We start from the raw sequence: 20,822 nt of genomic DNA on the forward strand, positions 1-20,822 counted from the left end.
GCAATTTAGAATTGAAATATACTAAAGGTGGCACTGTTGCCTCATGTTGACCAGAGGCCAAGTTTCTTAAAAAGTATAAAATAAATAACCTAGGTTGAATACAACTATAATTTAGACCTTTTTTTATATTGTGAGTCATAAAGATGTGAATTTTTAAATCATTTTATATTTTATTTCTCACAGAAATTCAATGTTTGGTGTAAATGAGTAAATAAACATTTCTATTGACTTCAGAATGGATATAAAATTTTGACCAATATAATAATTAAGAGAACTTGAACAATTTTTTTCTTGATACAAAATATTTATATTTTAAAAGCAAACTGAATTGATAATTTGAAAACATTAGCAAATAAAGGTTTCTAAAATATATCATACCTTAAAATTAGGGGATGTGGGTTTTGAGTTGTAAGTATAATTGAAGCATTATAAAAGAAGTCAATGCATTGATGGTTTAATTTAATCAAATTGTCTAAAAATCCACATTTATAAATGTGACATTAAGGACTAATTATTCTGAAATTAAAAGCTGCCTGAATTACAAAGATTGTCCAACATTTTCTTCCACATAGAAAAACATCCAATTCATTTAAAACACAATTCAATTCTCAGTTTCTTTTCTTGTTGCTTTTCAGCAACAAATGTATTATTCAATGGAAGATGTGATTTAATTTTAGCAGCTGCTCCTTTATACAATAAAATTTCAAGTGTTATATCAAAGAATACATATTATTTCTCCTGAAGCCTTTTTTGCTAGTTGGAGAATAGCATCTTTTAAATGCTACAAGATTCTAGGAACTTCTATACATTATTTTGAATCTTCATAATAACCTTGAAAGACATTAGTTAATCAAATTAAATTTAATCTGATCATTCTATAGGTTTTGTTGTCTTGCAGGTGACAAACATCCCTGGTTCAGATCACTGAACCTACCATAGTTTAGCTACTAGGCTGTATTTTCCCATTTAATAATACTGTTCTTTCAAATTTTTAGTTCATATTGAGTTTATTCTTACCTAACTCTGTTTTTTACATTATTTGCTATCCTGTATCATTATAGTATATGGTGCTTGACTTTCCCTGGAAAGCTTAAAAAATTTCCCCAATATTTCTTCCTTTGTCATTGCACAATCTCATAAATCTCATTGGATTCACAAACAAGATTTCCCTGTGAACATGATCTCAAATTAAATTTAATGCAATCATTCTATAGGTTTTGTTGTTGTTGTTGCTGTTATTGTTGTTTTCCAGTGCTTGGGATTGCCCTTGCACGGGAGAGGCAAGTGTTCTATCACAGAGCTACACCCCCAGCACTGTAGCTTTCTTTTCATGATTTATGCTGGCATAATGTATTCCCTGTCATGTATTTTATATTTATACTTTCTATAAATGACAATAGCATGATTATTTTGGAATTAGCAAGACAGGCATAACAAAATATTACAGTGCAAAAATCATAAGTCTAAAGAAATAGTCAATTCATGAAAGAGGCCACATAGGCAAAAAACTGGGATTTGGTTCTCACTCTTGATTTACTATAATTTCTTAGTTTCCAGGAATATATGATAAAATTTATTAGTACTATGAACTGTCCTTGAAGAACAAAAGAATAAATGAGAATAGCTTTGCTGAACACATTAGCATGAACAAAACTGTGCTGTTTCCCTATTATTTTGATTTATTCCTGTAATTGTGAATATCTTTTACTTGCACATAGGTCTTTAGTATAAAATATTTAATTCCACTGATACTAAGCACAAACTACGTATCTTCATCTTGGTAGGAGGAGAATACACTACCACAACTTGTACTACTCTTTCAAGCAGGTTTCCATTGATTTACACATATGAACTTTTTAGGTTACAGTAGGTGCCAAGAAACTTTGGTTTGGACCAAAGGGGAGGTGGAGCTAGGATAAAGGCTAATTTAAAGGATAAAAAAAGTGACAGCCTGACAGGAAAGAATATACAGAGAGAGAGACACACACAGTAATCCATAAAGAGGAAAAACAAATAAGATTAACAGTTTGTTCTCACTTGTTTTCCATTTAAATATTGTGGGCATGGACGTTGATTCCAAAATAATCAAAGGCCTCAGAGCCTTTAATTGCTATAGGGAGAGTTGGGTGGACTCAGGACACCTTCACTGCAGAGGACCCCAAGCAAGGCCTGGGGCCTGCAGCACTGGCTCAGGGAGACTGCTGCAGGGGCCTTGACAGTCAAAGTCAGCACCTTTGCCACCATGAGAGAACCAGCAGGGCCCACACAGCATTAGGCATGGCCTGCAAGGAGCTTGCAGCTTGCATATGATGTTTATTCACAGGAAATCTGTTCTCTTCTGGTTAGCAAGAATACTAGATGGAAGTCTTGCCTGTCCTGTATTTCAGACATCCTCAGTGGTGCTGGGCAGTGGCTGTGAAAGCAAGGCTGAGCTAGAATGAAGAGATATTTCAACAAAATTCCTATTTCATGAGATTACATGGGGAATATGTGGCAAGGTTTTTATGTATATCATTATTAAGCAGTTGTACAGCTTCTTGTTCAAAAGCCAGTTTTGGAGCCCCTGAACAACTGCTTGGGGAGTTAGTTATCCATAGCACATATGAATAGCACAAGGAGTGGCCGCTATGTGGCTCAGACGCTCCTGCCTTCTCCTCCCGCGTCTATGTCAGACATTGATCAGAGATGACAATGCTTTCTCACTGACATGAACCTAGCCTCAGAATCTTGTTAACGGCAGGCCAGGGAGCCATCAGGATTTAGGCATCCCTGCTGACACTGGCATGATCCTATCATGCATCCACTCAGCAAATATTTCCTAACATCTTCTGTCTGGATCTGGAGATATGAAGGGGAGGCTGGGAAAAGACACAGTCCCTGCCCCCAGAGAGAGGAGCACTGTGGAGGAGGCCAGCAAGGTTAGGATTTCCACACAGAGGCACACGCAGCATGTTGGGAAGAAGCAGGGACTCTCATTATTTATTCTAATAAGTTGTCTTTGAATTATATGATCCCTTTTAAGAAACCCAGTAATAACAGTTTTCTCTGAACTTCTACATAAACAAACCTCTGTTAACTCTTTCCTGTTTGGTTCTGTGGGATAACACAGGCAAGCAAACACCTGAACAGAGTTTTTAACAGTTAGTAAATAAGGCAGTAATAACAAGAGTAGCTTACATGTCTCCTTCCATTCAGTCATTCAGCAAATATTACGGGGTGCTAATCATGTGGATGGTATCTAACCAGAGGCTACACAAGGCATCAGAAAGGCATGAATGGATAAAACTGCTTGCCTCCCAGGCTTCCATTCTAGTAGGGGAATTCACACATGAGTAAGTTAAATGCAGAAGTTCCCCCTTATCTGCAGAGAAGATGCTCCAAGATCCCCCAGTGGGTACCTGGGACAACTGTAAGTACCAAGCCATATATATATACACACACACACACACACACACACACACACACACACAGAGTATATATACATATATATACAGTTGTTACCAACTGTAAGTACCAACATATATATATATATATATGTTTGTTCCTATTTATACCTTCCTACAATAAATTGTAATAAATTAGGTACAGAAGAAATTAACAAAAATAAGTATAATGAAAGACAATATTATAATAATAGACCATATAAAAGTTATGTGCATGTGATCTCTCTCAAAATACCTAATTCCATATCACACAGTGGTAATATGTTCAGATCATGGGTCACCACTGATGACTAAAACCATGGAAAGCAAACTGAAAAGAGGAAATTACTGTCCACTCTTAGAGGAGGCTAAGAGCTGAGAGTTTGTCTTCTCACATGTATGACAAATGTGCATTAAAAATTCTGGAAGATAACCAAGGAAGCTCTGATGGGGGCTACCATGGAGTATGAGGACTGGGCTTTATGGGGACAGGGAGCTTTTACTTTTGATGCTTTGTTTTGCATGGTTTTATTTTATTTTAAAAATAATGTGCATGTATTATTTAATTGTCAGAAAATCTGGCTTCAATTTTTAAGGTAACATAAATAGAAAACACACCCTCCTTCCCTATCTGAAATTGAAGGATTTGTCAATATTTGAAGAGCTTATCTTTAGTGTTATGCTTTTGCAACAACCATGGACAAATATAATTTTAAAATATAATAAAGTTTCCTGTACATTTCTTGAAAATGCCAAAGGTATAATCAATACATAATTTTTGCTAATTACACAAATGTGTTTAAATTAGGCCTAAATAATCATGTATTTTGCTTTTCAGGAACTAGCCAGTATAATGCAAAACATAGTTAACACAACAGGAAATGCAGCAGGTCATAAGAGATAAAGCATAGTCAACAGTTTTAGCAATTAATGTGATCCATGTACTATTAAATATTTATATGAAATGCAATGTGCACATACAAACATTTAGAGTGACATACCTTTGTTATCATTTTTCTCTAAGTCCTTTAGTGCTTGAACAAATATCTGCTGACTTTCAGTGAGAGGCCAACTATTATACAACACCAAGCACTGTATGATATACTTGTAGCCCTGTGAAATCAAACACAGTGTTTAAGAACAAGCCATAAGAAAATACATGATACATGCCTAAGAGAATTTGTTATGCTCGGCACATGGTAAGTGCATACTTTTCCTGATTATATGATCATAATTTAATTCAGTAAAACCAGATGTTCTCAACTCTGTTGCACAACACTTTTTAAAAGTTTAACACTCTTGCACCTCCACCTCTGCCTGGCCATTTTTTGTCTATTTTTTGCCAATGCAGTGGGTATAAAGTAATTTCTCACTGTTGCCATATTCTTCAAATGATTAAAGAATTTGAGTATTTTTTTAACCCTCTGAATTTTTTTGGATTTTCTTTGTGCTCAGGCACAAAAATGGCCTCCTACATCATCTGTTGCTGCTTCTCTGGATTAAAATTTCACAATTAAATCTGAAACACATCTGGAGTCCAACTTTATTTATGGGGCTAGCTACAGGTCTGGTTTTATTTCTCTCTTTGTAGAGTTAATGTCCTTAGCACAATCTACTTGATAGATTACCTTTCCTCCTTTGATTTATGGTATTATCTTTATTTTATATTAAATTTCCATTCATACATGGATCTATTTCTATTTTCTTTTCTACTGCTTCATTTACCTGTTCTTGTACTAATCTTATTTTTATTGCAATGACTATTTAATATGTCTTAATATTTAGAAAGGGATGTTCCCTGTGTTTGCTTTGTGAGTTGTGATTCATCCCAATTCTGAAAATACACAGTGGGAATCTTGATTGGGATCACATTGAATTTAAAAATTAATTGGGGAATAAGGGGTATCTCTAGGCCATTATGTCACCTAATTGAAAAGTAAGAATGCTTCCCTGCATTAGAGAAGCTAACTATATTCTTTCATTGTTCTAATCACTTCAATGTCTTCTACTAAAGGATCAAGTTTTTCTATGTAGAGAACTTGTGTATTTTTGGTTAGGTTATTGTCTAGACACTTGTTGCTGTTGACAGAGGTGGCACATTCTGTAATCTGATGCCTTAGTGCTGGAGGAGAGGAGGGCTACTGAGTTTTATAGTTGTAGAGCAGCAGAGCATGATGGCTAAGGGCATAACCTCAGGAGCTGGACTGTCTGGATTCAGATTTAGTTTCAGCACTGGTATTTACTTCTGTTTACTTCAAAAGATATTGGGAGGATTAAAGGTCAATTTACATATACTGTAACAGGCACATAGTTGGTAAATAAGTAAATATATAAGAATTTGCTATTATTAATATCTCTGCCAATCTTCCTAAAATCTCATTAGTTCTAAAATTTGCCTATTCTATTGGTTCCTTTGGTCATATGAGCATAAGTCTGTAAATAACTTTTGTAATTCTTTGGAGTAAACATTTATTTTGTTCCTTGTCTCATTGCTCTATTTTTCCACTATCATAGTGTTCCAGTATCACTACATACCAGCTATGATAGTGAGCATTCTTATCCCAATTTTAATAAAAATAAACTTCAATCTTGTATGTTAATATAGTGCTTTTGTATATACAAGTTCTCAAGTAATTTTAAGACTTTTGGTATGTAACATTTGCAGTTCAGAAGTTCTATGCCTAGTTTGATAATAGAATGTTTTAAAAATCCTTAAATGGTTGTTTAACCTTATCAAATGTTTCAGGGTTATATAATTTGTTCTCATGTAATCTGTTACTGTGGTGACTTACACTGATAGATTTTTTTTCTATTTACAAGCCACTCCTGAAGTTCTGAGATGAATGCTCTCTAATTGCTTGGTACACTAGAATTGCTTATCTATTATCTACATTTCTTCATCCTTTTTTATCAATAAAATTTATGCATTCCTCTTGTGTTACTCTAATCTAGTTTTGGAATCAGGATTACATTAATATCTTAAAAGATTTGCAAAGTTTGAATTTTTCTTTGGATTTTTAGATAACCTCACTCCTTGAAAGTCTGGTTGACCTGGTGTGTGGCATTTTGACAAGGGGAGTCTTGGGACATGATGATTACCAATTCAATTTTATATTTTTGTTATTTTATTAAGATTTTCTTATGAATCAGTTTTGCTGTTCCCTACCTTCCCTTCCCACACAGAAATCTGTGTATTTCCCACCAACCCATCCCTGCCAGGTTTTAAGTTTGCTAGCATAGAGTTGTTTACAATAGTGATAGCATTTTTTTTAAAAAAAACCACCTATTTTGTCTAGTTATACCTTCACTATTTTTTATTTTGCATTTGAATAATTTATATCTTCTCTTTTTTTCTTGATTCACTTTACTAGAAGTGTATTTACTTTATTAATCTTAAAAAGAAGTAGATTAAGTTTATTGATCTTTTTTTGCTTTTTGCTCACCATTTCATTGATTTCTGTTCTAATTACTAAAATAATTTCTCCTGTATTGAGTCATTCTTCAATTATTTTCTTTTTGTTTTAATAGCTAAGCCCATGTAGTTCTAATCATTCATACCTCATCAATTAATCTGAAAGTCAAAATTCCACTAAATGCTACATTAGATGTTGCATTTAAATGTTGCTTAAAATTTTCAATTTGAAGGTTTTCAAATCATTATTGAGTGCTATATATTTCATAATTTCTTTTTTTATGTTCTTTTTAACTATAAGTTTATTTGATATATTTTATGTAGTTTTTCCATTTGGGGGCTTTTACACTATCCATCAATTATTAATTTCATTTTTATTGCATTATTCTCAGATATCATAAATATATAGTACAGATAGTGTGGATTTTATTGGATTTTAATCCATTAATTGCTGATTATGTGGTCTGTATTTTTAAAAACATCCTGGGTGTGCTAAGAAAAAGTGTATTCTCTGTTTTCTTGGTGTTTTGTATATAATATAATATGTATATAATTGGATATGTAACTAAATTTTCCAAATACTTACTGTTGTGATTTGGATTAGAACTCTCCTCCAAAATCTCACTTGTGAGACAATGGAACAATGTTCAGAAGTGCAATTATTAGATTATGAGAGCTGTGACTTAATTGGTGGATTGATCCATTTCATGGATTGATGGTTTGAAAGGACTACTGTGGCTGGAGGAAGTAGGTCGCTGGGGGTACGACTTTGGGGTCTGTATTTTGTCCCTGATCCCTCAGGCACCCTCCCGGATTCCCAGTTACCTGAGCTGAGCAGTTTCCTTCCACCATGCCCTTCCATCATGATGTTCTGCCTCACTTGGACCAAGAGCAATGGAGCTGGACAACAGTGGACTAAGACCTCTGAAACCAGAGCCCCAAGTGAACTCTTCCTCCTCTAAGCTGCTCTTGTCAGGTATTTTGGGCACAGCAGTGAAAATTTGACAAATATATTCATAACCATTCTCATTTTGTCTTTCAGCTTAATTTATGAGTTTGTGAAAGAAATACATTAAAGTCTTCAGTTATGAATTGCCAACTTATCTTTTTCTCTCTGTGATTCAAATAGTTTTTGACTTATTTATTGATTCTTGGTAGTTAGATGCCTCTCTGTTCGTTAATGTCATATTTACATGCTTTATTTTTCCTTTTATTTTTATATAATATCCCTGTTGAAATCTATGTATTATATTTAAACTATTATGTTAGTTCTCTCTTGGTTCATGTTTACCAGATATATTTTCCTAACATTTTATCTTTACATAATCTGTGACATTTTGTTTAAAAGTGCTATTTTGCACTACTTATACTTGGATCTTATTTTTTATATAACTTTAAAACTTTAGCTTTTTAATTGATTACTATATTTCTATGTATAATTACTGTCATATTATGACTTATTTCTGGCAACTTCTTTTCTTTTTTTTTAATTTTACCTTCTAATTTTCTTTTTTTGGATTTTTTTTATTGTAAACAAATGGGATACATGTTGTTTCTCTGTTTGTACATGGCGTAAAGGCATACCATTTGTGTAATCATAAATTTACATAGGGTAATGTTGTTTGATTCATTCTGTTATTTTTTCCCTTCCCCCCAACCCCTCCCACCCCTCTTTTCCCTCTATACAGTCCTTCCTTCCTCCATTCTTGCCCCCCTCCCTAACCCTAACTCTAACCCTAACACTAACCCTTCCCTCCCCCCATTATGTGTCCTCATCCACTTATTAGCGATATCATTCGACCTTTGGTTTTTTGAGATTGGCTTATTTCACTTAACATGATATTCTCCAATTTCATCCATTTGCCTGCAAATGCCATAATTTTATCATTCTTTATGGCTGAGTAATATTCCATTGTATATATATACCACAGTTTCTTTATCCATTCATCAATTGAAGGACATCTAGGTTGGTTCCACAATCTGGCTATGGTGAATTGAGAAGCTATGAACATTGATGTGGCTGTATCTCTGTAGTATGCTGATTTTAAGTCCTTTGGGTATAGGCCAAGGAGTGGGATAGCTGGGTCAAATGAGGGTCCATTCCAAGTTTTCTAAGGAATCTCCACACTGCTTTCCAGAGTGGCTGTACTAATTTGCAACCCCACCAGCAATGTATGAGTGTACCTTTTTCCCCACATCCTCGCCAACACCTGTTGTTGCTTGTATTCTTGATAATCGCCATTCTAATTGGGGTGAGATGGAATCTTAGGGTGGTTTTGATTTGCATTTCTCTTATTACTAGAGATGTTGAACATTTTTCCATATGTTTGTTGATTGCTTGTAGATCTTCTTCTGTGAAGTGTCTATTCATTTCCTTAGCCCATTTGTTGATTGGATTATTTGCATTCTTGGTGTAGAGTTTTTTGAGTTCTTTATAGATTCTGGAGATTAGTGCTCTATCTGAAGTATGATTGGCAAAGATTTTCTCCCACTCTGTAGGCTCTTTCTTCGCATTGATGATAGTTTCCTTTGCTGAGAGAAAGCTTTTTAGTTTGAATCTATCCCAGTTATTGATTCTTGCTTTTATTTCTTGTGCTATGGGAGTCCTGTTGAGGAAGTCTGGTCCTAAGCTGACATGTTGAAGATCTGGACCTACGTTTTCTTCTATAATTTGCAGGGTCTCTGGTCTGATTCCGAGGTCCTTAATCCATTTTGAGTTTAGTTTCGTGCATGGTGAGAGATATGGGTTTAGTTTCATTCTGTTGCATATGGATTTCCAATTCTCCCAGCACCATTTGTTGAAGAGGCTATCTTTTCTCCATTGCCTATTTTTGGCCCCTTTGTCTAGTATGAGAAAATTGTATTTATTTGGGTTTGTGTCCGTGTCCTCTATTCTGTACCATTGATCTACCTTTCTATTTTGGTACCAATACCATGCCGTTTTTGTTACTATTGCTTTTGTTTTGTTACTATTGAAGATCTGGTATTGCGATACCCCCTGTTTCACTCTTCCTGCTAAGGATTGCTTTAGCTATTCTGGGTTTCTTATTCTTCCAGATGAATTTCATAATTGCTTGCTCTATTTCTATAAGGTACATCATTGAGATTTTAATTAGAATTGCATTGAATCTGTATAGCACTTTAGGTAGTATGGCCATTTTGACAATATTAATTCTTCCTATCCAAGAACATGGGAGATCTTTCCATCTTCTAAGGTTTTCTTTAATTTCTTTCTTTAGTATACTGTAGTTCTCATTGTAGAGGTCTTTCACCTCTTTTATGAGAATGATTCCCAAGTATTTTATTTTTTTCAATGGCACCTTATTTTCTTTTCAGTTCTTTGTACTATTTTATGTTGTTGTTTCCAATGGCTATGTCATAGTTTATTCTACTGCTTTAAAATATATGCATTGTCTTTTTTCCCTTCTAACTTAGGGCACATACAAGTCAGTTTTTATTGTTATTAGGATATGTTTAGCTTTATGTATTATAACTTATTTTCAAACTAAGATAACTACACATACATTCCAGGGTTAGCATGGAGGTTAGGCTTGCCATATGATTAAAGATCTTGGCACAGAGAGACTATTCAAGAATGTCTTATTCTTCAATTCAGGTTGTACACTGATGGCATGGCATATAGAAAGTATTATACATTGACAACTTTTAGCAAGAGAATCACTTATTGTTAGATTTTTAGGAGCAGAGCAATTGGGTGATTATTTTTAATGTTAACATACCTGCTGTGGTGTGCTAGAATTTTCTTCTATAGATGGCATAGTGACCACTTCCTCCTCCACCAGAGGCTGACCAGTGTCTACTATTGTACTTCCAGGCCTGCTCTTAAAGGATTTCTGGCTTCCTTGTGCAGATCTCTTCTTAGAATATGCTTCTGGCTCTTTTTTGGTTGTTATGTGAGTTGAAAGAACTTGCTTGCTAGCTGAATGAGAGAAATAGTAAATATAATATTAATATGTCATATGCATGACTATTACTAAAACAGTTATATCCCTTTATAATATGTTCAGAGGGAGAGGTTTATTTTAACAAGATAAAAACTATCACCACTGGATTCTTTGGAATATTCTGATTTTAAAGAAATCCACTCTGATATCATGTGACCTGCATAAAGTACAACATATTCTGAACCTGATTGCTAAAAGAATATGTGACAATTTCTCATTCATTTGCTTGTCACTGGAAGGACACCACCCACCATGCAATTGATTTTCTTAGCGTTTAACACTATGTATACCACAGTTAAAAAAGGCTTCCACTTTAGTTTTTAATTTCTGTATTGACTACTTTATAATGAACAGGTGATGTAAGCACCATTGGGAGCAATAAAAACTGGTATTAAGTGTTATTAATTAATTTGTCAAATATACTTGGAGATATGTAAGTGAATGAGAAGGAAATTACAATTCTAGACATGACTGAATAATAGGGACTGGACACATTCTCCTACCATAAAAAGAATGATAAAATTGGAAAAACTATATAAACCAACTGTTTTCAGCCATTCGGTTATATACAGTCCAGGGTTGTGATCCTGGAGATAAGGAAATGTACAAGGTGATCTCTCTGCTTCGCCAGATTTCTGCCTGAGAGCACTCTCCTAACTGGACACAGGTAAGTGCAGTCCTGACCAGTAATGCTGCCAGATTCAGAAACAAAATTGGGCATTTGAGAGAAGTACAGCTTGTCAATTGGGTGAGCAGAGAGGAGTACCTAAGCAGCAGAGGAGCTCAGAATTCTGAACTTCCTTGGTAAAAACACTCAAGAACTCCTGGCAGATTATAACTACTGGAAGAGATGTGGGGAGTGGGAGTGGGGATTTAATGGAGATTATGATGGTTGCACAGTGTTGAGAGACATTAATGTTCGCACCTGCCAAAATGAAGGGAATATAATGAACACATAGAATATGCAGTTGAGACCCAAGGAAGTTCAAGCTTCAAGAACAGAGCTGTTAGAGTAATGGTAACTGTGGACTTGACTCAAAAAAAGCTCGTGATCAAATCTTGGTAGAAGCATGCTAAGTTGTTACTAAATTAACTGCCTTCCAGAACATAATTCAAAATTCTTTCAATGAAGAGAACATAATCTAGATTATTAACAATGTTGCATGCACAATGTACAATACATAATCAGTCTGATATATTAATAATGGAAGATGTGACCATATCTGAGAAAAAAAGTCAACAAATGTAGACACATAGCTGACACTGATGTTGGATTTATCACACCTGTAATCCCAGCTACTTGGGAGGCTAAGGCAAGAAAATCACAAGTTTGAGGCCACCATCAGAAACTCAGCAAGACCCTGTCTCAAAATAGAAAATAAAAAGGGATAAGGATGTAGTTCAGTAGTAAAGTCCCTGTGGGTTTAAACCCTAGTACCATACACACAAAATTTTTTAAAAAAGCCTTTTGCATAAATTTTTAAGGGAAAAGATGAGAATATCTAATTAACAAATGGTGAAAATCAACAAGAAAAATAATATATATAAAAATCAAAAGAAATCTAGATTTCACTATATCTGAAATGAAATTTCCTGTAAAATTCAGAATAACAAATCATTAAACCTGAAGTTAAGCAATAGAAACGATCTAAACAGAAACTTAGAGTGAAATAATTGGACAGAGGCTAAGTGATTCATGGTATGATATCATGGTGGACTAAATAGTGACCCTCTTAAAAGAGATACAGCCACACAGCACCTCATGTGACCTTGTTTAACATAGTGGAGCTGTATTTGTAATTAAAGTAGAAATCCTGAGATGACATCAACCTGGAGTTAAGACTCAAGCTAAATCCAACAGTGAAGTCCTCAGAAGAGTCAGAAGAGAAGATACAGAGTCACAAAGAAAGAAGTGAACTTTGTGAAGATATTTGCAGAAGATGCCATCAAGAAGGCTTGAATGTTGGGAGTCACAAAAACTAGAAGTCAGGAAGGATTCTCTCCTAGAGCTTTCAGAGAAAATATTGTCTAGACAACACATTGATTTCAGTCTTTGTTCTTCCAGAACTGTGAGAGAATGACTTTTGTTTGTTTGTTAAGTCACCCAGTTTGTAGTGCAGTAGTCTATCCTAATCCACAGGGATATGTTCCCAGACTCCTATTTGATGCCTGAAACTTTATTAAGATGTTGTTTCTTTCGTATATGTATATCCATGATAAAATTTATAAGTTAAGCACAATAAAAACATAATTTAATAATATATCATATTAAAAGTTGTGTGAATGTGGTCTCTCTCTCTCTCTCTTTCATTGTATTACACTTTCCCATTTTCACTTAAAGGAGACACTTTCCAAATCCAAATTTTCAAATCCAAATTTCCAACACTTTTCCCTATTCTTGGGTACTGGGGCATAATTAAGTAAAATAAGGCTTACATGAACCTAAATGCTGTGATACCATGACAAAGACCAACAATGAATGATAACCTAGAGAGCCACTAAGTGATTTATGGGCATATAGTGTATAATGTGTGGACACACTGGACAAAGGGATGATTTGCATCTTGGCGGGACAGAAAAAATGGTGCAAGATTTCATCAGACTACTCAAAATGGCATGTGATTGAAGACCTATAGATTTTTTATTGCTAGAATTTTCCACTTAATGTTTTTGGACCACAAGTGAACATGGGTAACTGAAACTTTGGAAGATGAGACTGCAGATAAAGGGGGTCCTAATCTAATTTGCCACAGCAGTCCAAGGAAAGTAATGCAGATATCAAGTGGTATAAAGTATGCATATTTAGTCCGAGATGGAACTCCTACAAAAATAAAATACTTAGAAATAAATCTTTAAAAGTATTGTAAAATCTGCTTATTGGCGATATAAAAAAATGGGGACAGAAGTAGAGAACTAGAATAAACTGCCAATGATCCTCAAATTCAACCCAAACAAAATCAAAATTGAAAGCTACGATTTTCAAGAAAATGTTTTTGGAGTAAAATAGATACTTGAGCAATTGATCAAAACAGAGTCCAAAAATAGACCCACACAGACATGTCAATTGACTTTTGAATAATGTCAAGGTAATTCAATAGGGTAAATATTGTCTTTCAAACACACAATGCTAAGACAATTAGATATCAACAGGGGAGTAAAAAGAATACTGGCTTCATTCTTAGCATCATACATAGAAATTGTTTCAAGATTAATCATAACTAAAATAAAATTTAAAGAAGCAAAAAAAGAATCATTAAAGTAAACATGTTAAGATTATAAAACATAAAATGAAACAAATTAAATTATATATTATCTTAGATTAAGCAAAGATTTATTAGATAAAACAATAAATATTAGTAATTTTTTAAGCAGCAACTTTGACTTTATCAAAATTAAAAGATTCTGTTCTAAAAGTTTGCTGTTAAGGAAGTAAAAAAACAAGACTTAGACTGAAAGATCATAATTGCAAAGTATATATTTGGTGACGGGCTCTCCAGAATATATAGAATATATAAAGAATGGTTTAATAAGAAAAAGACAACCCATTAAAATATGGGTGTAATTTGTGCATAGAAATTCACTCAAGTTATATACATGACAATAATCACATACAAAAAGCTTAACATCAGTAATAATTGAATTTCAAATTAGACCACAAAGAAATCATACTATATACTTACTAGAATGAATAAAATGAAAAACATTGACAAGAGAAAATGTCAGCAAAAATGTGGACAAACCAGAACTTTCATACCTTGTTTGTGGGCATATAAAATTATATGCAGTATGTTAACACACTTCAGATAATGAACATAAACTCTATTTGGAATCAGCACTCAGGAAGCGTGCTTATAACCAGATAGCTACACAAAGGTCAAGTACAAGCCATAATCAATTAGAAAAATATAGCACTATGGCAGAATTAGAAAAAACCCCATGTATCAAAACAAATGAAAGTAGGTTGCATCCTCTATTTAGAGTCTGGAATCTTGTATTGAACAGAAAAACTCTATAAGAGAAAGTAATAGCAATTTTAAATTTATATTAATTTGAATAAGAAGAACATTTTCAAAAACAATGAACTGGGAATTTTAAAAAAGGTTTGAAAAACGCCTTTTGAAATGAGAAAATTCTTCTTGTTATTCAGGCTCATATAAGAAGAAAATAAATGTTTATTTTTCTTCAAGGTGAAGAGTCTTAAAGTATAATTATAACCAGTCTGTGGATATTCAGAGCCTAATCTGAAACACAAATACAATGAGGTCAATGGCATCAAATAATGTTTTTTAAATATTTTACCGCTAATGTCCGGTTTTACTGATTTAGGTGGTAACTTGCTGTCTTATCTTCAAACATAAAAAAAAAAAATGTCACGCAAACCCAATTCCCTTGGTGAATTCCGATGCCCATTTCCAAAAGGCACACTCACACTGGGAGCTCACGGTTTTCTCGCTGCCCAGGAAGTTGAAGGCCGGGATGATGGCTTGGCCCTTGCCGGTGGCGCTCACCATCGCCTCCTCATTTTCTAGCACCTGCAGCTTGACGAACGCATCCGGCTTGGACGTGCGCACCTGTATGGTGAGAGGATGCTGCGAAGCCACTTTAACCGAGTACCTGCGGGAGAATCAAGGCATGAGCGAGCGCGTCCTCTTCCTTCAAGTCGGTGAACAGAATGGTCCGACTTTCTGAGAGCAGGGAGGAAAAGGAAAACCCCCAGTGCAGTCCACCAGCACCCTGGAAAGGTTAAGCATTATCACCCGTTCTAGTAAAGGATCCCGACACGCTAGGGTGAAACAAAACGAGTCTCTTCCTATGAGCGGCAAACCCCCAGGTGGGAATCGCACCTTTTTGTTTGGATATGAACAGCAGCCACTTACGAAACTTGACAGACTCCTAAAGCCACCTCACTTCGGAGATCTGCAAACTCCGACTGCCACACCACCCATCCCATCAAACCCTCCTTAACAGCTGCACAAAGAGCACACAGCTCACAGACGCAGACGCTTCCACGCGTCACTCTTAACAGGGTCTCCATTCAATCAAAGCACTCAGAGAAGCAGGGATGGCACACGCAGCCTCCACCCAACCCTTTCCTGTGTACATGAGAAAGCTTGCAACTGAAACACGCAGTCTAACCCATACTTTCTAACTCCTCCCTGGTGCCAATGAAGAGTTTGGGGCCTTGTTTGTTTTGTCTTATTTTGTTTTCTTTTTTTGTGGTGGGGGGGGGGGGGGGTCGGTTACCAGGGATTGAACTCAGGGGCACTCAACCACTGAGCCACATCCCCAGCCCAATTTCGGATTTTCTTTAGAGACAGGGTCTCACTGAGTTACTTGGCACCTTGTTGTTGCTTGTGATGGGCTGACAGATCTGTCTCCATGAGAATGTTATAGGCCAGACTCTAAGGGAAATGAATAAACAGACTCCATTTTGCTTTGAGACTCCATGTTATGTAGGAAATAAGCTTCTCCCATGGGAACACCCCGCCTCTGTGCCCATCATCAGTTACTTGGTGTGACATGTTTGATAATATACAATGGCAACTCCTATGTAGTAAAGAATTGCTCTCTTCTGATTCCTATTGCTCCTAAACAATGTACCATGTGAGCAGCGATTGTGTGGATGTTAGTAACCATTCTTTCGTTTGTACCTAGGTAAGGGTCATTTTGACCCACTTCCCCCTCTGTCGATGATCTCATGATGTTAATGTGTGATTTCGAATCATAGCAACAGAACACTTATGAATAATGTGATTTTTGGTATAAGGACCCCTACTACCCTGTGGTTGGGGCTGTTCTCCCAATAGCCATTTTTGGGGCATTGTGTGAGACAATCAGCCAGCCGGCTTAATAAAGACTCTCAAATTTGGACTTCTCTCTGGTGATCCGTCTGTTCTTAAGTTGCGCCCCATAACATTGCTGAGGCTGGCTTTGAACTTGTGATCCTCCTGCCTCAGCCTCCCAAGCTGCTGAGATTACAGGCGTGATTTTTCTGTTTCTAATAATTCCTTACAGCTTTCCAATACTCTACAAACTTGCCCTCTGAGGATTCTGTTTCCTGTATTGTAAATACCCCCTCTTTATTCTTCCTTGTCATTAACTTTCTTACATGTGCAGGTGAAAGAAATCCATCCATCCTGCAATCGAGTGACTGTGCTTCCTTCCTGGCAGCCACCTCAGGAGAGTCACCTACTTTCACTGTTTTCACCATGTCACCTCCTGCTGGCTGCTCTGCCACCAACCCAGGTACTAAACTTGCTCTTGCCAAGGAGTCAAGCAGCTTGTCACTACTGTGTAGCAACTTCAGTCCTCATCTTCCCTGAGCTCTCAGGAGAACTTGACAGGGTTGACTCCGCCCTCATTTCCTCCTCCTTTGGAAACTTCCCCTGTGAGCAACCTTTATACTTTCCCTCTCTTTTCAGGGCTGCTCTTTTCAAGCTTCTCAGACATTGACAGTCCCACAAATATCAGAGAATCTTAATGTTCTATCCTGGGTCTGATCCTCATTCTACAAAATTTCCTGGGCATTCCTTGAGCTAAGATAGAATAATGAATCCCAAACAAAAGTTTACTACCAGCCATATACCAGCGTCACATGCCTATTTGGCTGGTTTACTCTACTATAACAACTAGGAAGGAGTTAACTGTCTTCCTGTTGACGGCCTTGCACATGAGCTTCTCCCTCTGTGTCCTCTACTGAATAAATGGCACCGTCCAAACATTTCCCCAAGTCAAGCCCCAGGTGTTCCAATCAACCAAGGCTATCAGTTTTGCCTTGATTTATTAAATTCCTTTCTCTTCTCTCCAGATTCAGGTCACCGTGATGGACTGAATTGTGTTTCCTCCTCCCACAAAAGATACGCTAGAGTTCTCAGCAACCCATGCCTCACAATGTCACCTCATTTGGAATTAGGAGTTTCCAGAGGTAATCAAGTAAAACTGAGGTCATTAGGGTGGGTCCTAATAGAACATGACTGGAGGTCTTATAAAAAGGGGGAATTTAGGAATAGAGTCACATAAGGAAAACACCATGCAAAGATTGAAGCAGAGATTGGGGTGACGATTGACAAGCCAAGGAGCACCAGCAATTATTAGCAAATCACCAGACGCCAGGAAAAGGTGAAAGAACAGATTTTCCTCACAGCCTCAAGAGTGACCCACCCCGCCGACGCCTTGATTTCAGACTTGCAGCTTCCAGAAATGTGGGACAGTGCATTTCTGTTGTTTAAGCCCAGGATATGGAACTCTATAATATTACTTAAAATGATCAATTATGATTTTAATAATGATAAACTGTGACACTTTAGGAAAATACAACAAAATACTAACAATGGTCATTTCTAGGGTGTCTAGTCATGGATGACTTTACTTAGAAATGTATGTACATATTTTACAAATTTTATGTGCATAACAGTATGTTGTGGTTTCAATGTGAACTGTCTCCTAAAAGCTTACGTGTGAGGCAATGTGGGAGCATAAAGGTGAAATAATTGGGTTATGAGAGCCTTAACCTAATTTGTGCATTAATCACTGATAGGGATTAACTGGATGATAACTGTAGGAAGGTAGGTTATTTTGAGGAGGTGGGGTCTGGAGCTGGAATACCTTGGGGCATGTATTTTGGTCCTTGATGAGCAGAGCTTTCTCTCTCTACTTCCTGGGTTCCACGTTCACAGACACTTTACTATACCACTCTTCCACTATCTGGTTCTGCCTCACTTCAGCCTCCAAAGAATGGTGACCGTGGTCCATGGGCTAAGACCTCTGAAACTGTGATCCCCAAAATAAATTTTCCTCTTCTAATTCTTCTTGTCGGGTCTTTTGGTCACAGCTGTGTAAAAGCTGACTAAAATATAGTATTTATTGAAAAGAGAAGGTAAGTATTCCAATGATACACTCAACATCAACAAATATTTAAAGAAAACCAATTATGTATCAGGTGTTATGCTAAGTCCCATATTGAAGACATGGTTCTGGCCTTCCGTTAATGTTAATTCACATAGAGGTTGATGGGAAGGTAACCAGCTAAAAGTTACATATCATATTCTTAGAAAGAATAAAGGACTTGAAACGTTGATTCACATAGAGGCTGATGTGAAGGTAACCAGCTAAAATTTACATGTCATAGTCTTAGAAAGTATAAAGGACTTGAACATAACCTGGATGAACTATATCTGGAGTTTTCAATGCAAAGATTTTATTGATAAATATTATTATTAAAAATGATGGATTTTTTCTAAGTGCAGAAGTGGAAAAAGAATATCCCATAATAAGAGGAAAAGCAAGCACACAATAAAACTGAATGCTCTGTGTCAGAATGGGCTCTTTTAAGTTCCAGTAAAAAGTTGCACTGTGCTTGGTAGCTGGGCGGAGGGTGCTGAATATCATCCTTTGTGATCTGGATTTTATTCTATAGCCAATGAAAATTTGTCAAAGATTTTATGGCAGGGAAATTACATATTTAAATATGGGTATTAGAAAGGTGATTACTCTGGAATAAAGGATGGGTACGTAAATGAATAAGGGAGAATGATAGAATATAAAAATATGGAATGTAATGGAGTCATGGATTCTGGAAACAACATTTTTATAGAACGAACATAATGAGTGCCTGAAGTAGTGCAGGGACATTGAGAATAGAGAGGAGGGAGAGCAGAGACATGTAGGAATTAGAATCAACAGAGCCAGCTAATGAAAGAAATTGGAATCCATGCAGAGGATATTCAAGGAAAGTATAGATGAACATAAAAGGGTCGGGGTGACAGATAAAAGTGGAACCCCCTCAGGGACTGAGATGGAGCAGAAGTGGAGCTGAACAGGAGAAAGGAGTATCAAGAATGTTTAATTAAAGTCAAGTAGGATGAAGTCTAGGAAAACATCATTAACATTTCATGCAATCACGTAGTCTCAATCCTATGTAACACCCATGTAATCGCGTTACTCATTGTTTCCAAATGAGTATAGAAATTGAAATTCAAAACTGATGCAGGATTTTCCTGCAGAAGTTTTTCATCCAAATATATTAATATTTTAAAAATAAGGCCTTGCCCCCTCTGTCATATACTTATACCTGAATAAAATTTTCTTGTCATTGGGTATGTAGTAATCTCTGATTTCCTTTATGGCGAAGGTATTACAGGGTGAGTCCCGGGAGAGGCACGGGAGTGGAGAGTAAGAACCAATGAGGCGCAGCTTCCATCGAGAGCCTGCTGTGTACGTGTCTCCAGTAAAAGCTTCAGCCACAAATGTGTATCCCTTCTGTAAGAAAGTGCAATTACACAGACAGGATTTACGTTGTCACTGGTCTCTTAACTGTATGCTACACATCATAATATTAAAATGATTTATTATCGTGATATACATATAGATCCCAAGATCTCTGGGATGACTTTCAGTAGGCCTTGAAATTCCTCTTAGAAAGCATCATCTTAAATGTTTTAAGGAAAATTATTAACATTTTTTTGCGTGTGGTTCCTTAAGTATAAAATACAGTACTTCACTGTGATGGATAATTATCATGCTTTCTTTTAATTCTTCTAATGGTTCTTAAGGCAAATCTTAAAATGATTACATCATTCTGGAATAGCTCGATCTTATTTGCTTTCCCTGTCTCCCAGACACATCTTTCCAAAATACTGAGATGAAGAAAACAAGAATTAAGAAGTGGAGTTCTCTCGAGATGGCCAGTGAAGCTATAGAAATAAGAGTGCATCTGATCCCAGTGAACCTGGATGTGTATATTGAAATGAGCTCTTGAGGTTGGAGAAAACAGACTACTAAAGAATGCAGGAAATTGACTAATTCATTATAGGTAAAAGGTTGGTTCAACATAATTGGATATTTGCTCAAAAGAATCAATTAATCACAAGCTTGATATAATAAGATGCAAAAGTTCAAAGTAATTCAGGATTTATAAATCTAAATGCTCCTAATAAGGAATAAAAATATAGAGTTTCAGTTTTTCTGTTACAGAGAAAACTCTGAGTCTTTTTGATTTCCAGAAACAAAAATCATATACACACA

General features: G+C 36.0%; 1 protein-coding gene across 3 annotated transcripts in view; it reads right to left on the minus strand.

Annotated features, from left to right (window-relative positions):
- Nucleotides 1-20,822, minus strand: part of ADGB (androglobin) — a 182,801-nt gene that overhangs the window by 45,814 nt on the left and 116,165 nt on the right. For all 3 annotated transcript variants that reach the window (XM_079146817.1, XM_079146816.1, XM_079146815.1), the window contains 4 exons: nucleotides 19,870-20,057; nucleotides 15,229-15,413; nucleotides 10,575-10,774; nucleotides 4,424-4,535 (listed from right to left, as the gene is read on the minus strand). In XM_079146817.1, the coding sequence (XP_079002943.1) occupies nucleotides 4,424-4,535; nucleotides 10,575-10,774; nucleotides 15,229-15,413; nucleotides 19,870-20,057 (685 nt within the window). The remainder of the gene's footprint in view (nucleotides 1-4,423; nucleotides 4,536-10,574; nucleotides 10,775-15,228; nucleotides 15,414-19,869; nucleotides 20,058-20,822) is intronic.

Source organism: Sciurus vulgaris (genome assembly GCF_902686455.1).
Source record: "Sciurus vulgaris genome assembly, chromosome: 7".
NCBI lineage: Eukaryota > Metazoa > Chordata > Mammalia > Rodentia > Sciuridae > Sciurus > Sciurus vulgaris.